General features: G+C 31.2%; 2 protein-coding genes across 3 annotated transcripts in view; both read left to right on the top strand.

Annotated features, from left to right (window-relative positions):
* Nucleotides 1–1,821: 1,821 nt before the first annotated feature.
* On the top strand, nucleotides 1,822–3,729 carry LOC126736333 (immediate early response 3-interacting protein 1). The gene is made up of 3 exons (XM_050440643.1): nucleotides 1,822–2,015; nucleotides 2,083–2,187; nucleotides 3,492–3,729. The coding sequence occupies exons 1-3, from the start codon at nucleotides 1,925–1,927 to the stop codon at nucleotides 3,545–3,547; spliced, it is 252 nt and encodes an 83-aa protein (XP_050296600.1). The 5' UTR covers nucleotides 1,822–1,924; the 3' UTR covers nucleotides 3,548–3,729.
* A 6,093-nt stretch (nucleotides 3,730–9,822) lies between these two features.
* The window catches only part of LOC126736322 (nose resistant to fluoxetine protein 6), a 30,822-nt gene continuing 20,476 nt past the window's right edge, over nucleotides 9,823–20,168 (top strand). For both annotated transcript variants that reach the window (XM_050440630.1, XM_050440629.1), the window contains exon 1: nucleotides 9,823–10,326. In XM_050440630.1, the coding sequence (XP_050296587.1) occupies nucleotides 9,993–10,326 (334 nt within the window). In that variant the 5' untranslated portion in view covers nucleotides 9,823–9,992. The remainder of the gene's footprint in view (nucleotides 10,327–20,168) is intronic.

Raw genomic sequence — 20,168 nt, forward strand, 5'->3', positions numbered from 1 at the left:
GGAAGTAGAGAAATTGTATGTATAAAATAATTAAAATTCGGATTGGCGGAAAAAATTTTTTTAAAAAGTTGATAAATAAGTTAGGTGTTCATGATTCACCCTGTCGAGCGCCTTCAGGAAGTTTATGTCAGCACAGCGTATTTCTCAAGGCAGCAAAAATTACGGTGATTTTTAAGGAATACTTATTGATTTACTTACTGATTTCATTCGTATGTTTGCTTGCAATATCTATGACACAATGATGCTAAATACTTGTGTAGGAATGGCAAAAAAACACTTTATAATATCATAAAAATTTGTCACTTCTTGACAGGCACAAAACAATACTACTCCTTTAATAAAATATGCTAAGATGCTCTATAAAGAAGTCAATATTCAAAGTTAACTGAATGTAGATAAAGTATATTAGAGAAGCATTTTTATTGAAAGTAAATATTTTATAATTATTATAGATTTTTTAATAATTCATGTTTAGATAGAAAGATATACATTTTTAATATTTTAATATACCGTTCTTCTGTCAAGAATAAAAACATAAAATCAGTCCTGTTAATAAAACCCTAGACAAAACTCGAGTTTTTATTCTTTATAACCTATTATTAGATTAATATTTCCAAAAAAAAATATTTGAATTTAAAAATATAAATATTATTGTATTTATCACACCCTTCATATTCAAGTGTTTATTTAAGTTTATTTTTATGATCTCCTCTTCTAGGTTTATGATGACGGTTCTTCCTTGATATGATGCTATGACAGTACCTATCGATATTTACTTGTGGAAAGATCGGCTTGAATGGTTTTTTTTCCATGGTGCAGTTCACAAAAACACTCAAATTTTTTTCCCTTTTTCCTTTTTAACCAAAAACTAAAGAAGAAACATAGAATTTTTGAATGACACTTTAGAACTTTATAAATGACATTCGTCATTTGTAAAGTTCTGAATGAATGAAATCATTACTGAGCTGTTGCTGGCGGTATTGCCATTCCAAGTTTTTTGGAAGCGGTTTTAGGAATAAAAATGCTAATAAGTTTTTGTTTGTTTTAACATGTTATTTTTACTATTAGAATAGGATATATTTCGACTTTTTATTTTTAATCCAGAATCTAACCTAAATAAGTTAAATTAACCTTATTATATGTGTTAATATATAGCGGAAAATTTCCTCTTTTCAAAATGTGTGTAAACTGGACTACAGATAATTGATGAATATGTTTGTGAACAGATTTTCCCTTGCTCGTGAGCAAATGTTGAACTCAAACAAGGTTGTTATTTACTAATTGTTCACTAATTAGTGTTCCAATGTTCTATGTTTATAACAATATTTCGACTATGACCATTATAGCACAATAAATTGTCAATGATTTTTGGAATTTTGAACTATATATAAATATTAATCTATAATTACCAATTCTATTTCCACCCTTGTTCAACTCGGATTCTCAGCATCTACATAGGTAGTAAAAATGGATGTAGAGAAACTAGAAAACCCCTCAGCTGTATTTTATACCACAGGATGTTATATAAAGTGCTTAACTACTATTTTATCTAGGAACTTAATTTAGACCATATTTTACATCACATAGATTTATTTCTGGACTATGCCATTTTATTTTATAATAAATTAGTTATTTTTTGTTGTTCTGTAAATATACAAAGAATATTGCAATATTACTTTTTCCGAAAAATAATATTTAGTAATACGGAGCATACAAAATAGAAATTTGAATGTCACTTGTTATCGCTGTCAATCGGCGAGAAGAAGTCGCAGTCGTAAATCGCTGCAATAGAAAGCCGCTTTATCGGAACTTTAGTCACACTTCATATTGTTATGACGTGTTAATTTGATTTTCGATAATTCAAATGCAAATAAACAAATATTCTTAATTTTAGAAACTAAATATTTTTTTAAAAAAAAAGGAAATGGCATTTTCACTCTGGAACTTATTTGAAGCAACAATTTTATGTCTTAATGCTATATGTGTCTTAAATGAAGATCGGTTCTTAAGTAAAAGTAAGTCTTGATTTTAAGGTTATCCTTTGAACTATTTTAATTTTATAATCCTAAATCCTCTTTGCAGTTGGTTGGGGATACCGAAATTCAAATGTGCAAGGCTTTGGAGAAAATCCTTCTGCAAAATCACAAATATTTACTTTATTACATTCTATTCGGACAGTTGCTCGAGGTATGTTTTGCATTACAGAATAGAGAGTGCTTCTCCACATTTAATTTAATTTATACAATTTTATTCTCAACTTATACTCTACATATTTCTTCATTTATTTTCGCAAACATCTGGATATGGTGTATCACTAAAGAAGTAATAATTTAGTAGATAACTAAAGAAAAAGGGAAATTTAATCTTATCTTTTCCGAAATCCATAAAATTTCATGTTTTAGCAACCTAAATACTACTTTTTGGTCCCTCATTTTGCAAAACTTCAAAATGAAATTAAATAGAAAGGGAAGTCATGAGATACATTGTTTGAAAGCTCCCACTGAATTGCTATGGGTAGAAGTAATGACTATATTCTAGGACCCTAAAGCATCCAGTGGGAGCTTTCAAATGATGTATTGCATGGCCCCCTCTTTCTATTTAATTTTATTTTTCAAAATGGCGGGACAGACTAAAGAAGTACTATTTAGAATGATGTCTGCCAAATTTCAAATTTTTATATAGTCATTGAAAAGATAAGAGGGGGCATAGTAATATGTAGCTGCACTTTTGTTATTATTATTGCTCATTGAAAAGAAAAATACTATAAAATTATTTGATAATGAATGAACCATGATTATTTCTAGTTTTTGCTTAATTTATTTAAACCACATAATACAAAGAAAAATATATCACTCGAACAATTAATTCTTCATTATCATAAACAATATTGTTTATGGCAAAGCTAGAAAAGAAGAACATATCAACATAAAATTAATAATTAATCTGTGTTAGGTATAACAGCAACAGAAACAAATTTAGTGCTTAAAAGTAGTCAATCCCATAAAAATTGAATGGGATCATCCTCAAGCATAAAAGAAAATAAAGAATGCATAGATCATATTTTCATGTTAATATAAATTTTAACTTGTTTTTTTTTTTGTATATATGTCTAGAGATACAAATATCTATTTTATCAATAAAGTATTCATTTTAATAGTACTATTTGCTAATATTGGATGAGAGGTATCATATATGCAACAACTCTACCTAGAGAGGCTATTACAAATGTAAAGATGTCCAACATGTCTTTGAAGTAGGTGTTAACAATAGTTTGTAATTTTGTGGTTTAAGCTGTACCATCTACTTTGTTTTTAGTGATCAGATTACTAATTTCATATATTTTTTCACTGTAAATACAAAATTGTATTAATTAAAACAGTTAAATAGTGACCAGAAATTGGTCTCTTTAATTTTTAATGTGGGGAAGTGCACTCTTATAGTAATTTAATCTCTGCTCCTATAATAATGTCCAATTGTTTTATTTTTTTTAGTGCCCCTTATATTGCTGAATGTTTTAACTATAGGTCTAAAATTAATACTTGGATGATTAAAGGACATGTTTCATTTTAACATATAAGTGTGGTTACTCCAATAAGAAAAAAATAGCTTATAGTTAAATGATTTGTTAAGATGATAAGGTTTTCTTTAATTTTGTATAATGTCTTATAATATTACTCATCTAATTGTAAAATTATTAAATTAAAATAAATATAATTGTTATTACCAAAATACACTATTTTCTGACAATTAGTTTTTCAAGCATATATGTGTAATATGCATAATATGTGTTCTTAAATCTATATACTTAAATTAAGAAATCATCCATAATATTTATAATAAATTGTTGTGGTTGATACTGCTTAAGACTTACATTTATTTATTTATAATTTACAGGAATAAAATAAAATATAAGTACAGACATATATATAATATGTGGCTACTATAAAGAATATAATAAAAAATCAATAATATGAAAATGGACAAAATTATAGCAAAAATAAAAAAAGCACAAAATAACACAAGTGTAACCTTACAGACAACTTCAGTCTTTTAGTTCCTTAAGATTTAATTGAATTAGCAGAGTTACGTAGTTTTTTATGAAGAGTTCAATATTAACAACTTTAAATACTCTTATCATTCTGGTGATTGGAGAAAAGAAACCGTAATTAGCATGATAAAAAGGCAAACGGCACAGCAGGATGCTGACATCTATTATTGATATTCACATTGAATGGTACATTTTCCAAAGTACCAGGGCAGTAATAAATTCCAATCAACATTCTACAGAATATGAGAAAATCCCAACGAGGCGTCCTCACTTAAAGACTATCAATATTAAATATATCTCTTTTACTTTCTTATAATTAATGTGAAAATTCTGGTAAATTTTAATGTCAGCCTTTGCAGCTACGAAACGAAGAAATGCTTTTTAAACGGCTTTAATTGTTTCCACATGATTAGAATAAAAGGGGATATTGAAGCCCAGAACGAACCATCAAAAGTGTAGTATCTTGAAATAAAAGAGAGACAACAAAAACCAGATTATGGCTACTTTATTGAAATTCTGGAAAACATCCAGAATCAAAAGAGAGACAAAATAAAAAGTTGGTGAAAAATGACAAGCTAACAAATTACCTATATTCTGACCACTTGATAGCAATTATCACAACCTACTGATTTGAAAATACAATGTAATCGACTTTAAGTTTGGAAATTTTATATTTTTTATGTGATATTTTTTTTTCTATGATTAACTTTTTAAATTTTTGACTGAACCAAAGAAGGAAATTTAGAGGATTTATCCTTAACGGGCACAAACATTTAACATTATATATTTGACGCACTATTAACATCAGTTGTATCAAACTCTTGTTCCCTAGGAATAGAGCTATTAAATTAATAGTAAGTAAAAAAGTTATTCATAAAATAATAATCAGAATTTTAAAAATGTATATAACAATAATTATATTTGATATTACTGATGTAATTAACAGGAGTAAGCTAAATATTCATAAGCTAGATGACGCTGTGTAAGTGCATTGGACGCAAGTGAGACCCCCATAATGATGGTAAAAAAGGATCTAAAAAGTTCCCGTATGAGTTAGGAATCTTATTTATTTGTAACATATTAGCATAATTGCAAGCTAAACACATAATTAATTAGGCGAGGTTGTTAATGGCAAACTGTCTACCCATCACTTGCCCTCAGCGCTGAACCAAGTAGCAGCCGGTAAATTAAAGTCACAAAACCAACATTTCACTCCAGATAAGTGGAGGCTAGCTCAAAACAGTCAGAGCACAACTTTCATAAACAGATGTAGGAGACGCCGGTGGAATATAAACTGCAGCTGGAATTATCATTTTACCACCATATGATATGTGCTCAAATAGGTGTTCAACCGAGGAATTGTTTACTTTAATTTCACGATCTTATGGTCAGTTGCGTTATGGTCGGGTTACGATCATTTCCAAAAACGTTAAAGTTTTTAAATTCCAATTCAGCATCGGTAAAATTGGCAGTAAGCCAGCACTCAACAATCATTAAAATATCATAAACGGACGAGTTAACACTATGCCATAATTCAGTAATTTTTGCGCAAACACCACTAGCGTTGTGAAAATAAATATTGATTTTTTTAATTGTTTTTCTGTGTTGTTGCTGTCATCATTATTCATGACCTATATGGCACCCCATTAATATTATGGACACACAGGCTTTCTTCAGTTGCAGACTTAAATTCGAGCTTTTACAGAGTTGTTTAAAAGGCCTTTATTTTTTAAACATAGCGGTGCAATAACTGGCTTAAAAAGAAAACTTTGAGAGATTTTATTTTATTATTAGCTTGCGTACCGAAACATTTATTTTGATAAAACGGTGTTCAATCTTTTTCCTGTCATGTTCATTTCTCGCATAGAAATCCACTGCAGTGCTTTCCGGGACATTAAAAATAGCACATTCTTTGATCAAGAGCACCATTCTTCTGAAAATTTGTTATGGGATCAGGACGATTATAGATTTTTTTTAATAGTCAATCTCTTTCCTTTACTGCAAAATTTCCTCCTCGTATGTGACTGAAGATTAAAACCAAATTTGATTGTTGCCTTTCCGCGATTAGACCAGTTAGCATATGATTCTCCTCAGTGAGAGCATTAAAAATTTGTAAAATTAATAATGCTACTTAACTAACTGCTATACTTAAATAACTTATTCTTGAAATTTAGTCCCAGTTATGCCAGGAATCCGATAGTGACGGCTTCGGTCGAGAACAAGAGTAAGAATTTTTTTTTTATGGTAAACACAAGCACAAGAGGAAAGTCCCATGTCATTCTTGGAGTGGTGCTTGCGCGAAGATATTTGTGGGCATTTATCTTGAATCGCTGTAGGTTGTATGCGTCGGGAAATATGTGAGGTGGAAGCCCGTTCTACAAAGAAGATGTGCTCCAGATGAATGAGTCCCGATACAGCGACGTCCTTGGGGTAGGCAGGTGGACTCGATGTTGATGAGCCGCAACTACTAGACGCGTTCTTCTTGCCGGAACAGCCCTGGGTGGAATCAGGCCTGCCAGCTCAGAGGAGCACTTACCGTGATAATAACGGTAGAATAAACAGAGATCAGCCACCTTTCTCCTGTGCTCCAGACTATCCAGACTCTTTGTCAGTTCTGGTTTGTCGATAAGACGAATAGCTCTCTTCTGTATAGAATCCAGCAGGTTTAAACTATGCTTGGGTGCAGAGCTCCAGACATGCGAGCAATACTCGAGGGAAGGGCGTATTTGAGCCTTATAAAGAGTCAGCAGCTGTTCTGGTGTATACAGTTTTTTCGTTTTGAAAAGCACTCCGAGTTTTTTGGAAGGCGACCTCGGCAACGTGGTCATGCCAGGACACACTGTTGGTGACCTCGACTCCTAGAAGATGTAAAGATGATTTCATTGGCAATGTTTTCCCTGCCATAACCAGTTCCGGGCCACCAAGGTTAATCTTCATCGTAAATACTGCAGCCTGCGTTTTTTTAGCGTTAAAATTGACCAAATTGTTATCGCCCCACTCCAAGATTGCTCTAATATCGTTGTTGGTTGAAGCTACTTGTTGCTGCCTAAGATTCTGAGAACTTGCGGCTTGAACGTCGTTGGTTTGGCGGACTTAAATGTGGAAATAAGTGTGCTATCGTTCCCAAAGCTGTAGATTGGATTGACAGTGGTTCCTAGCAAATCGTTGATATATACCAAGAAAACGGTGGGGGATAGAATGCATCCTTGAGGGACTTCAGCGTTAATGTTAAATTTGTCGGAGAGGTATCCATCGACGGCTACTTGGATTGTTCGTTGTTCAAGATAACTTTTGATCAAATTCAAGTTGTTGGTTGACTGCTTTCTCCATAATCTTCGATATTACTGGAACTAGTGCAATCGGGCGGTAATTGGAGGGCATCGTCTTCTTACCCTTTTTGGGTACAGCTTGCACTCGAGCAGTTTTCCAGCTTGTTGGAAATTGGCCCTGCTTATACGATGCCGTGAACAGTCTACATAAGGGTGGAGTCAATTCGTCTGCACAACGTTTTAATATTAGGGCTGGAATTCCATCGGGTCCAGAAGCTTTGTTGGTGTCTACGCATTTAAGAATTTTATTTATAATTCGTTGGGGAAACGAAATTTCTCCCATCGATGAATTCACCCTTGGCAAATGGCAGAATTGGACGCGAAGAGTTTACCCAGTAAGTTGGCTTTTTCCCTTGCTGTTACCGCGATAGAACCATCATCTGCTGTTAGGGGTGGCAAGGCCGACTTAGCAAATCCTTGACTAACGGCTTTCGATACCGACCAGAAAGATCTTGTTCCATTTGGGCAGTTTGTTTTTGATCCTGTTGTTGTCACTCTCTTTGCATTCATCAATAATTCGCTTGCAGCTATTTCTGGAGGCTAAAAAGTTCCTCCGATTTTCGATGGAAGGATGTTGACGCCATTTGCGATATGCTGCGTTTTTAGTGTTTACTACCTTTTTGCAATTCAGGTTGAACCATTGCTTGTTGTTTAATCCGCATTTAGTAGAAAAAGAGATATAAGCTTTCATTCCTGCCAAGATCGTCTCTGTAATTTGGTTTGCACATTCTGAGATGTTATTGGTTCTAAAGCAGACTTCTTTCCAAGGGAATGAGCGATAAAATTCCCGAAGATCGATCCACTCTGCTGATTTATAGTGCCATACCTTCCGCGGCATCGGAGGATCCTGCGTTTTAACCTCCAACTGGCAAGAGACTGTTATCAATTTGTGGTCCGATGTTCCTAGGGGGGTATGTACTGATACTGTGTACGAGTCAGGGTCTGAAGCCAAGACCAGATCTAGGAGACTCGCGAACTCGCCGTCTCGATCGGGGATTCTGGTAGGTTCCTCCACAAGCTGCGTAGTAGCTTGAGGAGGATTAGTACAAACCGAAGCAAAGGAGGATACAGAGTTTTGAATAATCTAAGCAGATTTTTTTGACGGCTGAATAGGTCGATCAACCTCTTGCAAATCGAGTCAGGCATGACACCTGACCCTAATTTCGCTGCATTTATCGCAAAACCATTCATGACTTTCTTTCTTTCTTTCTTGTCTTGGTACAAATTTTGTTGAAATGAGAAAGTTTTGTACAGTTTACATGAGACCAACTAGTACACAAAATGCATTCTATTGCACACTATTTTGGAAAGATTGTCTTGGTACATTTTGCGCACACTGAGTCGGATCCCATGCTGGACCTAAGTAGAGAATTTGCTAGCGAGCCGACAACACCGCAAATTTAAAAGCTCAGCAAAAGGTGTTGGCAAAAATTTGGCTTGTAAATGCAAAAAGAAACAGTATTTACTCAGAGGTCTTTATAGGGAGGATCACAAAAAAGAACCTTTTATACCATGAAAGGTTCATAAATTTAAATTACGAGAAAAAAGTCAATATAGGGAAATATAGAAGAAACTTATGTAGCTCTTCAACTGTGTATTAGGAATCTGCTCTTGAACACTGATAGAGATATACTTCTGTAATACAGTTCTTTTAAATATTTTGAAAAGTAATCCTTATTAGATCCAATATATTTTTTACGTCTGTGGATGTTATGAAATGACTGAAGATTTTCATAAAAAATGTGTCATTTAGTTTGCTCTAGGGCTTTAAGCAACAAAACTTTGATTTTTTTTTAATACGTATGCACAAAAATATCGGATTTCTTTAAAATTTTCAAATGAATCAACTATGGTGTTCGAGATATCCATTTGGGGTACCGAATTTTAGGCACTAGATATAAAAGAATTACGCTGTTATAATCACTTAAAAACTTAAATATTAATATTTGTAATTACAAGTAATAATAAATTTATTAATTTAATTTTAAAACATTGGATTTCATTTCTGCATAATCCGATACAAATTATAACAATAATAACATTTCATGTAGTATAATGTTTCTGGTTGGATTCAATTTTATTGACAAATCCGAGTTATTTAACCATCTATAAGCTACTGACGAAATACCTGCTGTAGGTACGAGAAAGAACGGCCCACTGCTAAGGCTTCCTGGAGGTTACATGAATGATAACTGTGTTAACGCAGATATGATTTGTCTCTCTTCATTAAAGGATTTCGTTACTAAATTATCGAAATTGGAGATAAAGTTGTATAGAACGAATCCATCCATATTCATATATAATTACTTTTTGTGAAAACTATTCACATATTCAATTTTTTTCCAACAAATGGCATTTAGTGGTGGCAAGTTCTTGTAATTTTACCGACACAAACGTAGCCGGCACCACAAGGCAAGAAGAAGGGGTTTCTCAGCCAATATCAAAGAAATGTACGCTTATCATTTCAAACGAGAGTGAAAGTTTCAGCGGTTATACCGCGAGTTCTTTTGGTCGCGCCAAATTACGTGAACTATACTCCGACAACTGGTCTAGTTTTTTTTTCAGTACCCTGTTACCTAATTTATTAATTATTAATTAATAACATTACGGTTAAAATGCGGGGATTAATTTATTTCCTGCTCTTAAATTTCGCGGGCTTAACCCTATCGAATAGCACAACGGAAAACTATGAACTTAAGGAAATGGAGTATCGCGAGGGAACTTCGGTGGAGCCAAGGTACTCCCTGCCCTCCGTAAAAATTGGTGATAGTAGTGAGAATCCGGACAATGTGGTACCAGCCAGTTTGCAAAGGGTGCTGGACTTTTATAATAGCGAGAACTTAATGGTACGATGGCCAAAATTTAAGAGTAAAATCACAAAGGAATGCCAGAAGGATATGGAAGCTTATATTGATGGCTTGAGGAATACTGAAAATTGGGCTTTGAAAAGTAAGTATAAAAATATGTATATAAGCTGCATGTTGCAATTAGACTACTTTATTTTTCTTACAATATTTATTATCTTTAATAATTATATCTTTTATACAAATTCATGTGTTTATAGCCACTATATAAAAACCACGAATAATCTAATTGGTATCTCATAATTTGAAGAATGCATTCCTAAATCGTGGAACCTAAAATGTTAATTTTTTATTGTATTTTCTCTTTTGAATACATTTTTTCAATGATGCTTTGAGATATTGAACTTAATTTTAAAACATGATATATATGCTATAGAAACAGACGTTTTAGATATTCATTTACTGTTGTGACACCTTGTATATTAGGGATAATTATTTAGAGGTCTGTTTTAAAAGTTAAAGTTTTTCAAAATCATAACGAAGGGATATTTAATATTAAGGCAATTCAGATTAATTCAAAAAATCAAATAAAATGTTTTAATATTTTTTGCCATCTGGGTATATTTCAGAAATGCAGTTTGATGTGAAGTGTTGCAACTCTTCTTTAATTCAAAGCTCTTGTACACTTGAAAAATTCCATGTTTTATCATAAAATCCAGATTAAATTCTACTATTTAGCGTTTTGAGGAAAAAATAGGCTTGTTAGTCATTTATGAAATGTTTCTAAAAAGGTAATATTAAGAAAAGAAAACAAACATTAAGATTTAAAATAGAATCCTTTATAGTCATTATATATATTGAGAGACCTCGGTTTGTGTAAGAAAAATAAAATATTTTGGTCGTAAATCATTTACGCAGTAAGAAAATATATTGTAGGTAATTCAATATAGTTAAAAAGAATAAACATAAATTAAAAAATACTGACATCTATTGACGCCAAGTGAATTTTATGCTTTCTTAACAATTCCATTTTTTAATGGATGAAATTTTATGACGTGTATATTATCATCATTAAACCTCGGTAATTAGGTACGATTATGCTCATTGAATGAAATATCAAAGGTTTTGATGATGTATGTGTATCTTTATAAACGTTTGCTTCCGTATGTTTCACGATTTTATCATTTAGGTATGTTTTTTTACATGAATTAACGTAGTGAGATGCATAAAATAAAAATTATGTTTTGTTATTTGCACAGTTTTTTCAAGCGTAAAAGCTAGCTCTACATTTTGTTGGTAATAAATTAAACGGTTTTAATATAACAACATAACGTAACGTAGTGGTTTATGACCACGTTAAAAGTATATGAAATTTCACAATCTTTTTTGGGGAAAGTATCAAATCGAGACGTCAGACAAATAATGAGCCAAGGTCAGAAACTGAAACAAAAAAGTCAATACATTACAAATATAATTTAGTTTATTCTTTTACTATTTTCAATTTAAAATTAATATACTACTCTATTCTCCTAATAATATGCGGACAAAACTGTAATGATCAAAGTCATGGAAATGAACTATTTATAGACCATTGTCCTCTCTTACAAAAATTTTAGAGAAATTGGCCACTCTGTATCGTTTGCAGAAGCCTCAAAATCAGTGCTGTAGATTCATTTTTAACTTAAGAAAATAAGACAGTTTCAGCAAAATGTGTACTCTTGGATGGTTGCGTGTAGAGAATCTTTATCAGTTGGCCGTTTTTGTGCATCGATTCCTTGGTACATCCTCCGCCGCTTACCTTCGTGAAAAATTAAGTTTTCGAAGAGATGTGCACGACATCAATCTAAGATGTATAAGTAAATTATCGGCTCCTCGTTTTTATTCTACCTTATTTAACAGATGTTTTCTTTTTAATGCTGTTTCAGTGTATAATGAACTTCCGAATTCACTTAAATGCATGTCCATTGCTGGTTTTAAAGTAAAATCAAAATCACATTTTCTCACGTTACAAATGATTATTTTATAATTTAATTTTCTAATTTTCTTTTTAATTTTAGGTTTTTTCTCAAGGTTTTGCTCTTAGTTCTCTCCTTTTTTTCTATTTATTTATCTATTTTGCCGATGACACTACTTTGTTCTGGTCTGATGCAGATGTAAACTTAATAAAAAGGCGAATAAAGACTTGAAATAGGAAAAGATGATGTAACTGTATGTCTAAGACGTAACTGTATGTATATCTAACGTTTTAAACTATAAGTGTAAACTTGTCAAACGAAATGGGTTGTATCTGATATAACACAGAGCCAATTTCGTTACAATACGTCTAGTAATAAAAGAAAAATTCAGGTTCAATAGGCACCTTGAGCAGCTGTTCATATATGGCATTAGAGCAGCTTTTAGACGACATTGAATGAACCTTACGAGCAAATTATAGCAAAAATAATTTTTTTTTCGCTAATTGAGTCTCGCTTGTAGTAAGATGATATGTGCTAAGTTGATCTGCTATGAGACACTGTCTCCGTTCTGCTAAAGCATGCAAAAGTAAATGTAGAAATCTTGAAAAAATATTTTATGTCTGAAAAAAATGTGACCCTTCCATCAATGTTTGTTTTATCTATCTTCTTACTAACTCCGATTTTGACCAAAGGGCTGTACATTATTGGATTATAAATAATTTGTGTCTTTATTTTGTTTCCATTTTTTTTGGAATTTACCAAGGCCTTCTGTTAATAATATATAATATAACAAAATTTTTTTTAAATTTAAATAAGGGATTTTTTTTTGCAAATTCAACCTAAAATACAAAAATATTTTCTTACTAAATTAGTCAGTGTTTGCGAATGAATGTGGAACCCTCATAATAAAAACGTATAATATACGTAAAAAATATATATACAAATATCAAATATTTCTACATATATAAAAATATTTGTCACTCCAGATTATTGCAGACTGGTTACATTATAAAACAGATATAGATTAAATCATTTACTTTCCTTAACTGCTATGCAATTTAACGACCTCGAACTTATTCCCTTCATATGCATATTCAAACATTACAAATCCATAACAGTATCGTGCTAATCCATTGACATTCACTTTGATTTTATTTATATTTATATTGCAAAGAACCTTGGCAATTTAAAATTTGGTATCGGCTCTTTTTGCTCTGTGATGTTTAATGAATGTATATCAGGTCGCTTTTAGACGGACTATATATTGACTTTACCAACATTATTGGTCGGCTTTGCCTTTTAATTAACAACTATAAATAAGTTAACTCAGAAATTTAAATATAGTCAAAAAGATCCAAGGATTATAAAAGTTCATTCTATATACATATAATCCACTCTAATTAATTGAAAATGTATGACAACATTGATAACAATGATAACCGACATTGTTTCTCCCATATTGATTATGCGTCCTGAAAATAGCCTCATCAATGATTTTCATTTAAGTTTTAATAAAAAATGTCTTTAATAACAATTAATTTAACTAAAAAAAAAATGCAAAAATATATATTAAAGTCAGCAATTAGCTCATGAAACAAATGAACCAAGAACATGAAATTATCATCCAAGTTTCGCTGTATTTTTTCATGTTCTTGAGTATTTGGTAGTTTTTGACATTTTGGAAATTGAGCGAATATGTGAAAAATATGCAACTTAAATGTTACTCATGGATCCTTAAATTGAGTTGATTTTTTTAATAATAAGTAATACTGTTTTTCTTTAAGGAAGAGGAAATATTAACTTAGGTTCATGGAAGCACTCCTATTGTTTTATCGGGACTTCATTTTCATGAGGAATTGCTTGCGTCAGTTCTGCTGAGCAGATGGTTTTAAGATGTTTAATGTAATCATTTTATTAATTAGTGGATATTGCAGAATCATTTACTACAATACCAAACCCAGAACAAACTTTCTCATCCGGGTCCGGAAAAAACCTATCTTAAATTTTTTCAAGAAAAGGTCGCATTTGTAATGTGGCTTATTGAGTTAACACAGATATCGTAACCAAAAAACAGCCATTCCTATATGGTAATAATGCAAAGCAAAAAAGTGTGTCATGGGGGCACGAGCATCAAACCCCGCTATTACTTAATGTTTTCACTTTCTTGATCGGCTATAGGCATGCCGTCTCCTGTATATTGAAAAACGTCATCTTGTTTAACTTCAATGACGAAGACAAATATGATTAATTCACAGATTTCTCATGATTTTTGAGAGCTCAAGGTGCGTGACGATAGAACCCCGCCAAAGCCGCATTACAAAAGAATATACGCATTTTACAAATTACAACACAAAATTAAATAGGATTATTGAAGATTATGTAGGTTTTGCACCATTCATATATAAAACTCTATGTGATAAGGTTGTCTTTTTTCCATAAATCTCTAACCAGAACAAATTATACTGTAAACCAAAACTTTCAGAAGTTCCTTCATAGTTCTTAATTTACACTTAAACTAAATTAGTATGGTTCTCGTTGGTTATATTATTCGAGTACCTACTACCTAATTCTAGTGATATAAGTATTTATTGAAATGTATGAATTTATTGAATTTTCTAAAATTATATTTATTTCAGTATTTATTTTGGGACATTATAAAGACCATTTATAACTGCAACGGGAACTATAATCATTCTTTAATTATGCTCAGTATAAAAAAATAATTAAATAGTGTTCTTGTTAAAAAGAATGAATCAAGAAAAGAGGCAAGCAACCAGTTTTTATCATTAACACCAAATTTGTAAAAAATAGACATAGAGAGATACGAAGAAAGCATTACGATACTTCAGTAATACAACCTTGACCAAGTATATAAGTCTATAATGAAAGTAACCTTTAATATATGATTCAGGCTATTATTGCTATTATTATTATTATTACTCTTTACTTACCGGTGGAATATATCAAAGAAGTCTTTTTTTTAAAGTTTCAACTACTAACATTTCTACGTTTTGAAAATAACAATTCTCTACAAAGGGTAAGATTTTATTTGTAAAAATTAAAAAAAAAAACATACAAAAATATCAACCTGAAACTGAAAAATAAAATATTTGATATTCATAAGTTACCAAAATTTTGCCAAATAATATTGAGCCAAATAAATGCTTCGTCATGTTTTCGTTGATCGATGTCGTAATGTTAACTTTCACTGGTATTTTGCGATGTTACTTAACTTAATTTTAAGTGCATATTTTTGGTTTTGTTAATAAAAGTAGGTTATACCGGCTTTCATGTAAAAAATATACGAAAGTATATTATCAAATCTTCTGTAATAAACACAATTTATGAAATTAACAAGAGTTTTACGGAAAACAATCTTAACAATAAGTTTTTCCTTGTCTTATATAAATAAAGTCAATTGGAATATGCCCACTCTATTTGGAACCCCTACTATATCAAAGACGTTGAAATGATTAATATTCAATGTATTTAACATAACAGGCGTATAAGCCGGAATGCTCATCGAGTTTAAAATCTAACCAGTGAAAAAATCAGCTCAACTTCAATAAAAATTGTTTGGGTCAGGAAGTGCGTAGATGAATAGTAAACTATAGATAATACAAAATTTATTGTTTATTATAATTTAAAACTATTAGAATTAAGCCTTTATGTATTTAACACCTAAAGACAGGTTGCCTTTTTAGCCTCTTAAATCTGTAATTAATGTAAAGATTCACCTTAATTACTCATATAGATTTTATATATTTACCTTTTTCTTAAAGTCTTTAGTCTTTTGACTTAATTTTGTCTCTTTCTTAAAGAGTTAGTCTTAAGTCTATTGCTACAGTTTATAAAAAAAACAAACGTACGCTTTATTTCGTCTTCATTTGCGACGCGTCGATATGATGCTTTATGAGCGACAATATGACGTTTCGCTCCATGCCAGTCAAAGATAGAAAACTTATGATTGGTCAATGGCAGGGATTCTTTGGTTATAGACCAATATTCACTATTATCATTTATTTTTATTTCGTTTACATATTGGCACGGGCAATAAATCTATTTGTTATTAGAGCTCTGGCAGCAGATCTTGGAAGCAACGTCAATGCAATCTGATTTCTTTACACGGGTTTTCCTCAAAAATGTGGTATATTCTAGGTCATACGAAATCGAAAAGGATCTGAGACATGCAGTAGCAAGCTTTACCAAGCAGCCTTCTATAGTAATAGAATTAGACCAGAAATTATCAGGAAACCACGTAAAACATTAGCATATTTGAACACCTACTTTGATCCTAAAATTATACTTATTTTATTATTACTTGCTCGTTTGCAGCGTTCGTTGTAAGGTCAATAATATGATTCTTTCTTCATTTTAATTATGAATCTTCATTTTAATTATTTATCATGACTGAGTATAAATATGTTATACATAGTTAAATAGCATTTCTAAAAGGGAATTTGAGAATGAAAAAATTTGTTTTGGCACCCATAAGAAAAACAAAAGTTGACTTCGGCCACTTTAACATAGTGGGGCTAGAAATATTTTCAAATTCACGCTTATTTCTTACCCCTGCTCTAAAAATTTTGCTACTGTATATTTATATGTTTGACACACTGTATACAAGATTAAACTAGCATACAACTTGATGATACCTATATAACAATAAATATATTCCCTAGGTAGATGTTGTTTGATTTTTGCTATTTGTTAACGAATATAGGCAAACATGTACATACTTAATTTTGATAACTTGTAATTTATATGTATCTACAACCAGGGTAATAAATACATAAACATTACAAATAATTTATTACTGTTTTGCTTTGCGCCTTCCAATTTTCTGCCTCCTCCGCCTTCAAAAGCCGGTTACGCCACTGTATGTATATAAAATATTCTAGTTGATATATTTATATATATTTTTTGTGACCTATTGAGTCTTATTATCATTCTTTGTTGCAAAATAATAACAATTTTTACTTTCACTAATTATGCCATAAACAGTTTCCATCTAATTTATGCCATGATGTTACGGTTCATCCTCTTTTAGAAATTGACAAATTTCTAATGCTTTGTAATTTGCACCTCATTACTCTGTTATAATAACAGAAAATGTCCATTATATATACATATACATTAACAAGGCTTGTCACTTCGTTCAGAACGTTCCAATTGTAGTGCATAATTTAATTACGCATATAGTCGACGAGGATTATCTAATCTCCTATCAAAATTAATATCGATGGTAATTAAGTACTTCAAAAAAAAATTAATTTCAGATCATTGTTAGAACACAGACACAACCACACAAACTATTCAATTAGCTTGGTTGTAGGATAATTTTATTCATAATTTGAATTCAAAATACTTCATTCATTACTTGTCTAGACAACTGAAAATCGGCGAGACAACCGTTCAATTCAAAAAAAATTCAACAACATTTAATTCATACTGTTTTCAAAGTTGAAAATCTTACTACTAGCAGTTACGCACGTAGTGGAAATCGAGGTAACTACAGGGACTCTTGTATAAAATATTGGTAAAAAACTATCTATGACTATTACAAAATTTCCTAAAAATTAAAACAGCTTTTCTCCAAATCAATCTTTTGCGCCTTATTTTTTCAAAAAAAGTGAAATAAGATGAATCGAGGATTTCTTTAGAATAACCAGTTTTTCAAAAAAAAATTCTTAAAATAAAAGCAATCCAATTAAGACGCTACTCTTTTGCAGATTTTTTTTCCAAGATATAGAACTCTATAAATAATAATTCATAGGTCATTATGCGAGTAATATGTATATGTAATAGGTTCTTAATCAATAACTGAAGCCCTTTATACTAACAATAGAAAGGAAATAATATGCCTTGATATAGTCAGCGTGCTGGAAGTTATAACAATAATCCTAATAACAATGGTTAGCCACTTAGCCAGAAATTAAACAGCGTTCAAGGAGATTTGTGGTAGGCCGCAATGACGAAAATACTGAAATAAAGGGTATTTCCAAGTTGACTTTCTTGCAAGTAACTAAACTGCTCGATGAAATCAAACTGGAGCAGTCGGTAAAGATAAGGTAGGATGACTTAAAAATGCGTGAAAACCTGAGTGGACTAATGAAGCAATAATAGTCTCGAGGTTTTTTGATATAAAGAGGGATGCTGATTACAGGTAGACCCTCAAGATTCAATATTAATAGTCTTATCACCTTGATTTTGAAGATATACTATCACAATATCCGAAGACTTCGAACAAAAGTCAGTGACTATGATATAATTACATATCATTGAGATTGGGCTTACAGCTGAAGTCAAAGATGCGGAACTTCGACCTGCGACCGTTATGATATCTACAGAAAGGACAGAAATGATATGAGACGAGGAAGAAGTCCTAATTGCTGCAAAGAAAAAGCTAAATATGCAATGTATTCAAATCAACTGTGATAAGGTCTTCTTTGAGTGGACTGGTTAAATTCAAGGTATAGCTTTTTATTTATGTTGTGTTTGCATATCGCCTTATGGAAATATTAATGAATAATTTTTTTTACATTTTTCAAAATTTATTAGATGGCGAGGTAGAGATTCTGCTTGTAGAAGATGTTAATATACTTTTTCATGAAAGGGAAAGCTGTAAAAATTGTAATTAATTATTTATTAAATAATTTTCTTTTATTTAATAAATAACTCAATACAATGTTATCTCTAATGTCAAACAATTCATGCAAAGAAGGTTAGATCTTTTATTAAATAATATGCAGGTATCTCAACTAGAAAAATGTGCAATTTTAAAAGAATTTAAAAGAAAACATTTATCGTATTGCACTCAATTTCAGCATATCAGTGCAAAATAGTAAAGTTAATATTATTCGGAAGTTCCCTTTGGAATAATTTCTATTATTCTACATGCTCTTTTAACTTTTGAAGGATGCTGCCTGGTCGGATGTGAAACTTGTCAAAGACGCTATAATGTGTTCATTTATTTTATGATAAATTTACTAACTATATTCACCAAGCCATATCCACAAAACGAACTCATAGTCGCTTATATTAATCTTCTAGATTTCGTCTCTTAAACTTTCCTCTCAAATAAACTTAAACAAGATATTAAGCTTAAAAATCATCTTCACAGATACTTATATTCAATCAGGCAATGCTGATGGAGATGCCATTAAAAAATGTTAAAACTGGAGAACTTTAATTGAAGAGCAAGCAGCTAGTGAATTTAAGTTATATCCGTAGAAAATCATGTTAATACTGATCCTAACAACTTTTGAAAGTCCAGAAAAAACAATATCTCCAGCTATCGTATAATAACAAAACCGTCAGCCCTCCACAGGATTTAACTGAGGCTTAAGCACAGCATTTCAATTCTGCCTTTTAAATGTCAAATTCCTCTATATGATACAAATCACGTGGTAATTTTGCTTTTGCTATTATAACTAATGCACAGGTTAAAGCTAGCATCAATAAACTCAAACCTAAAAAATCAATTGGTAGTGATAATATTCCCTCTTACTACTTACCTAGATTATGAGTTTTCCGATATAAAACAATTTTTAATTTAATAGGAAATATACCTAGTTCAAAAATGTCGTTAGTTAAATTTGATAAGGTATTTCTTATGTATTCGCATGTAATAAGCTTGAAAGTGTTAGCAGCAACGTTATCGTTACCGGGTACTTTAATTGGTTTTAATTATCTTAATAACGGTACTTTCTGAGGATATGTGTTATAACGAAATATATTACTGCCACTTCATGCTGAACTATGGACTCGGAAGGAAGAAAGAAAAAATAATATTCTCAATCATTTACCCCAAACTTGAATAATACTTGGTTAACTCTTATGCATTCATTTTTTGTCAGTAACCAAATTTCCTTCTTTATTAATAATATTTTCTAGTTTCGTTGTTTAATTTTTTTTATTAAAGATCCTATTAACTCTCTTCCAGGAATCCCTTACCAGTGCTTCCTTTTTCTTTAAATTTCTGGTAATTAAAGTTTAATTTCCTGTAGTAATCTTACAGTGGCATACATCT

The sequence above is a fragment of the Anthonomus grandis genome, chromosome 5, assembly GCF_022605725.1.
Source record: "Anthonomus grandis grandis chromosome 5, icAntGran1.3, whole genome shotgun sequence".
Classification (NCBI taxonomy): Eukaryota; Metazoa; Arthropoda; class Insecta; order Coleoptera; family Curculionidae; genus Anthonomus; species Anthonomus grandis.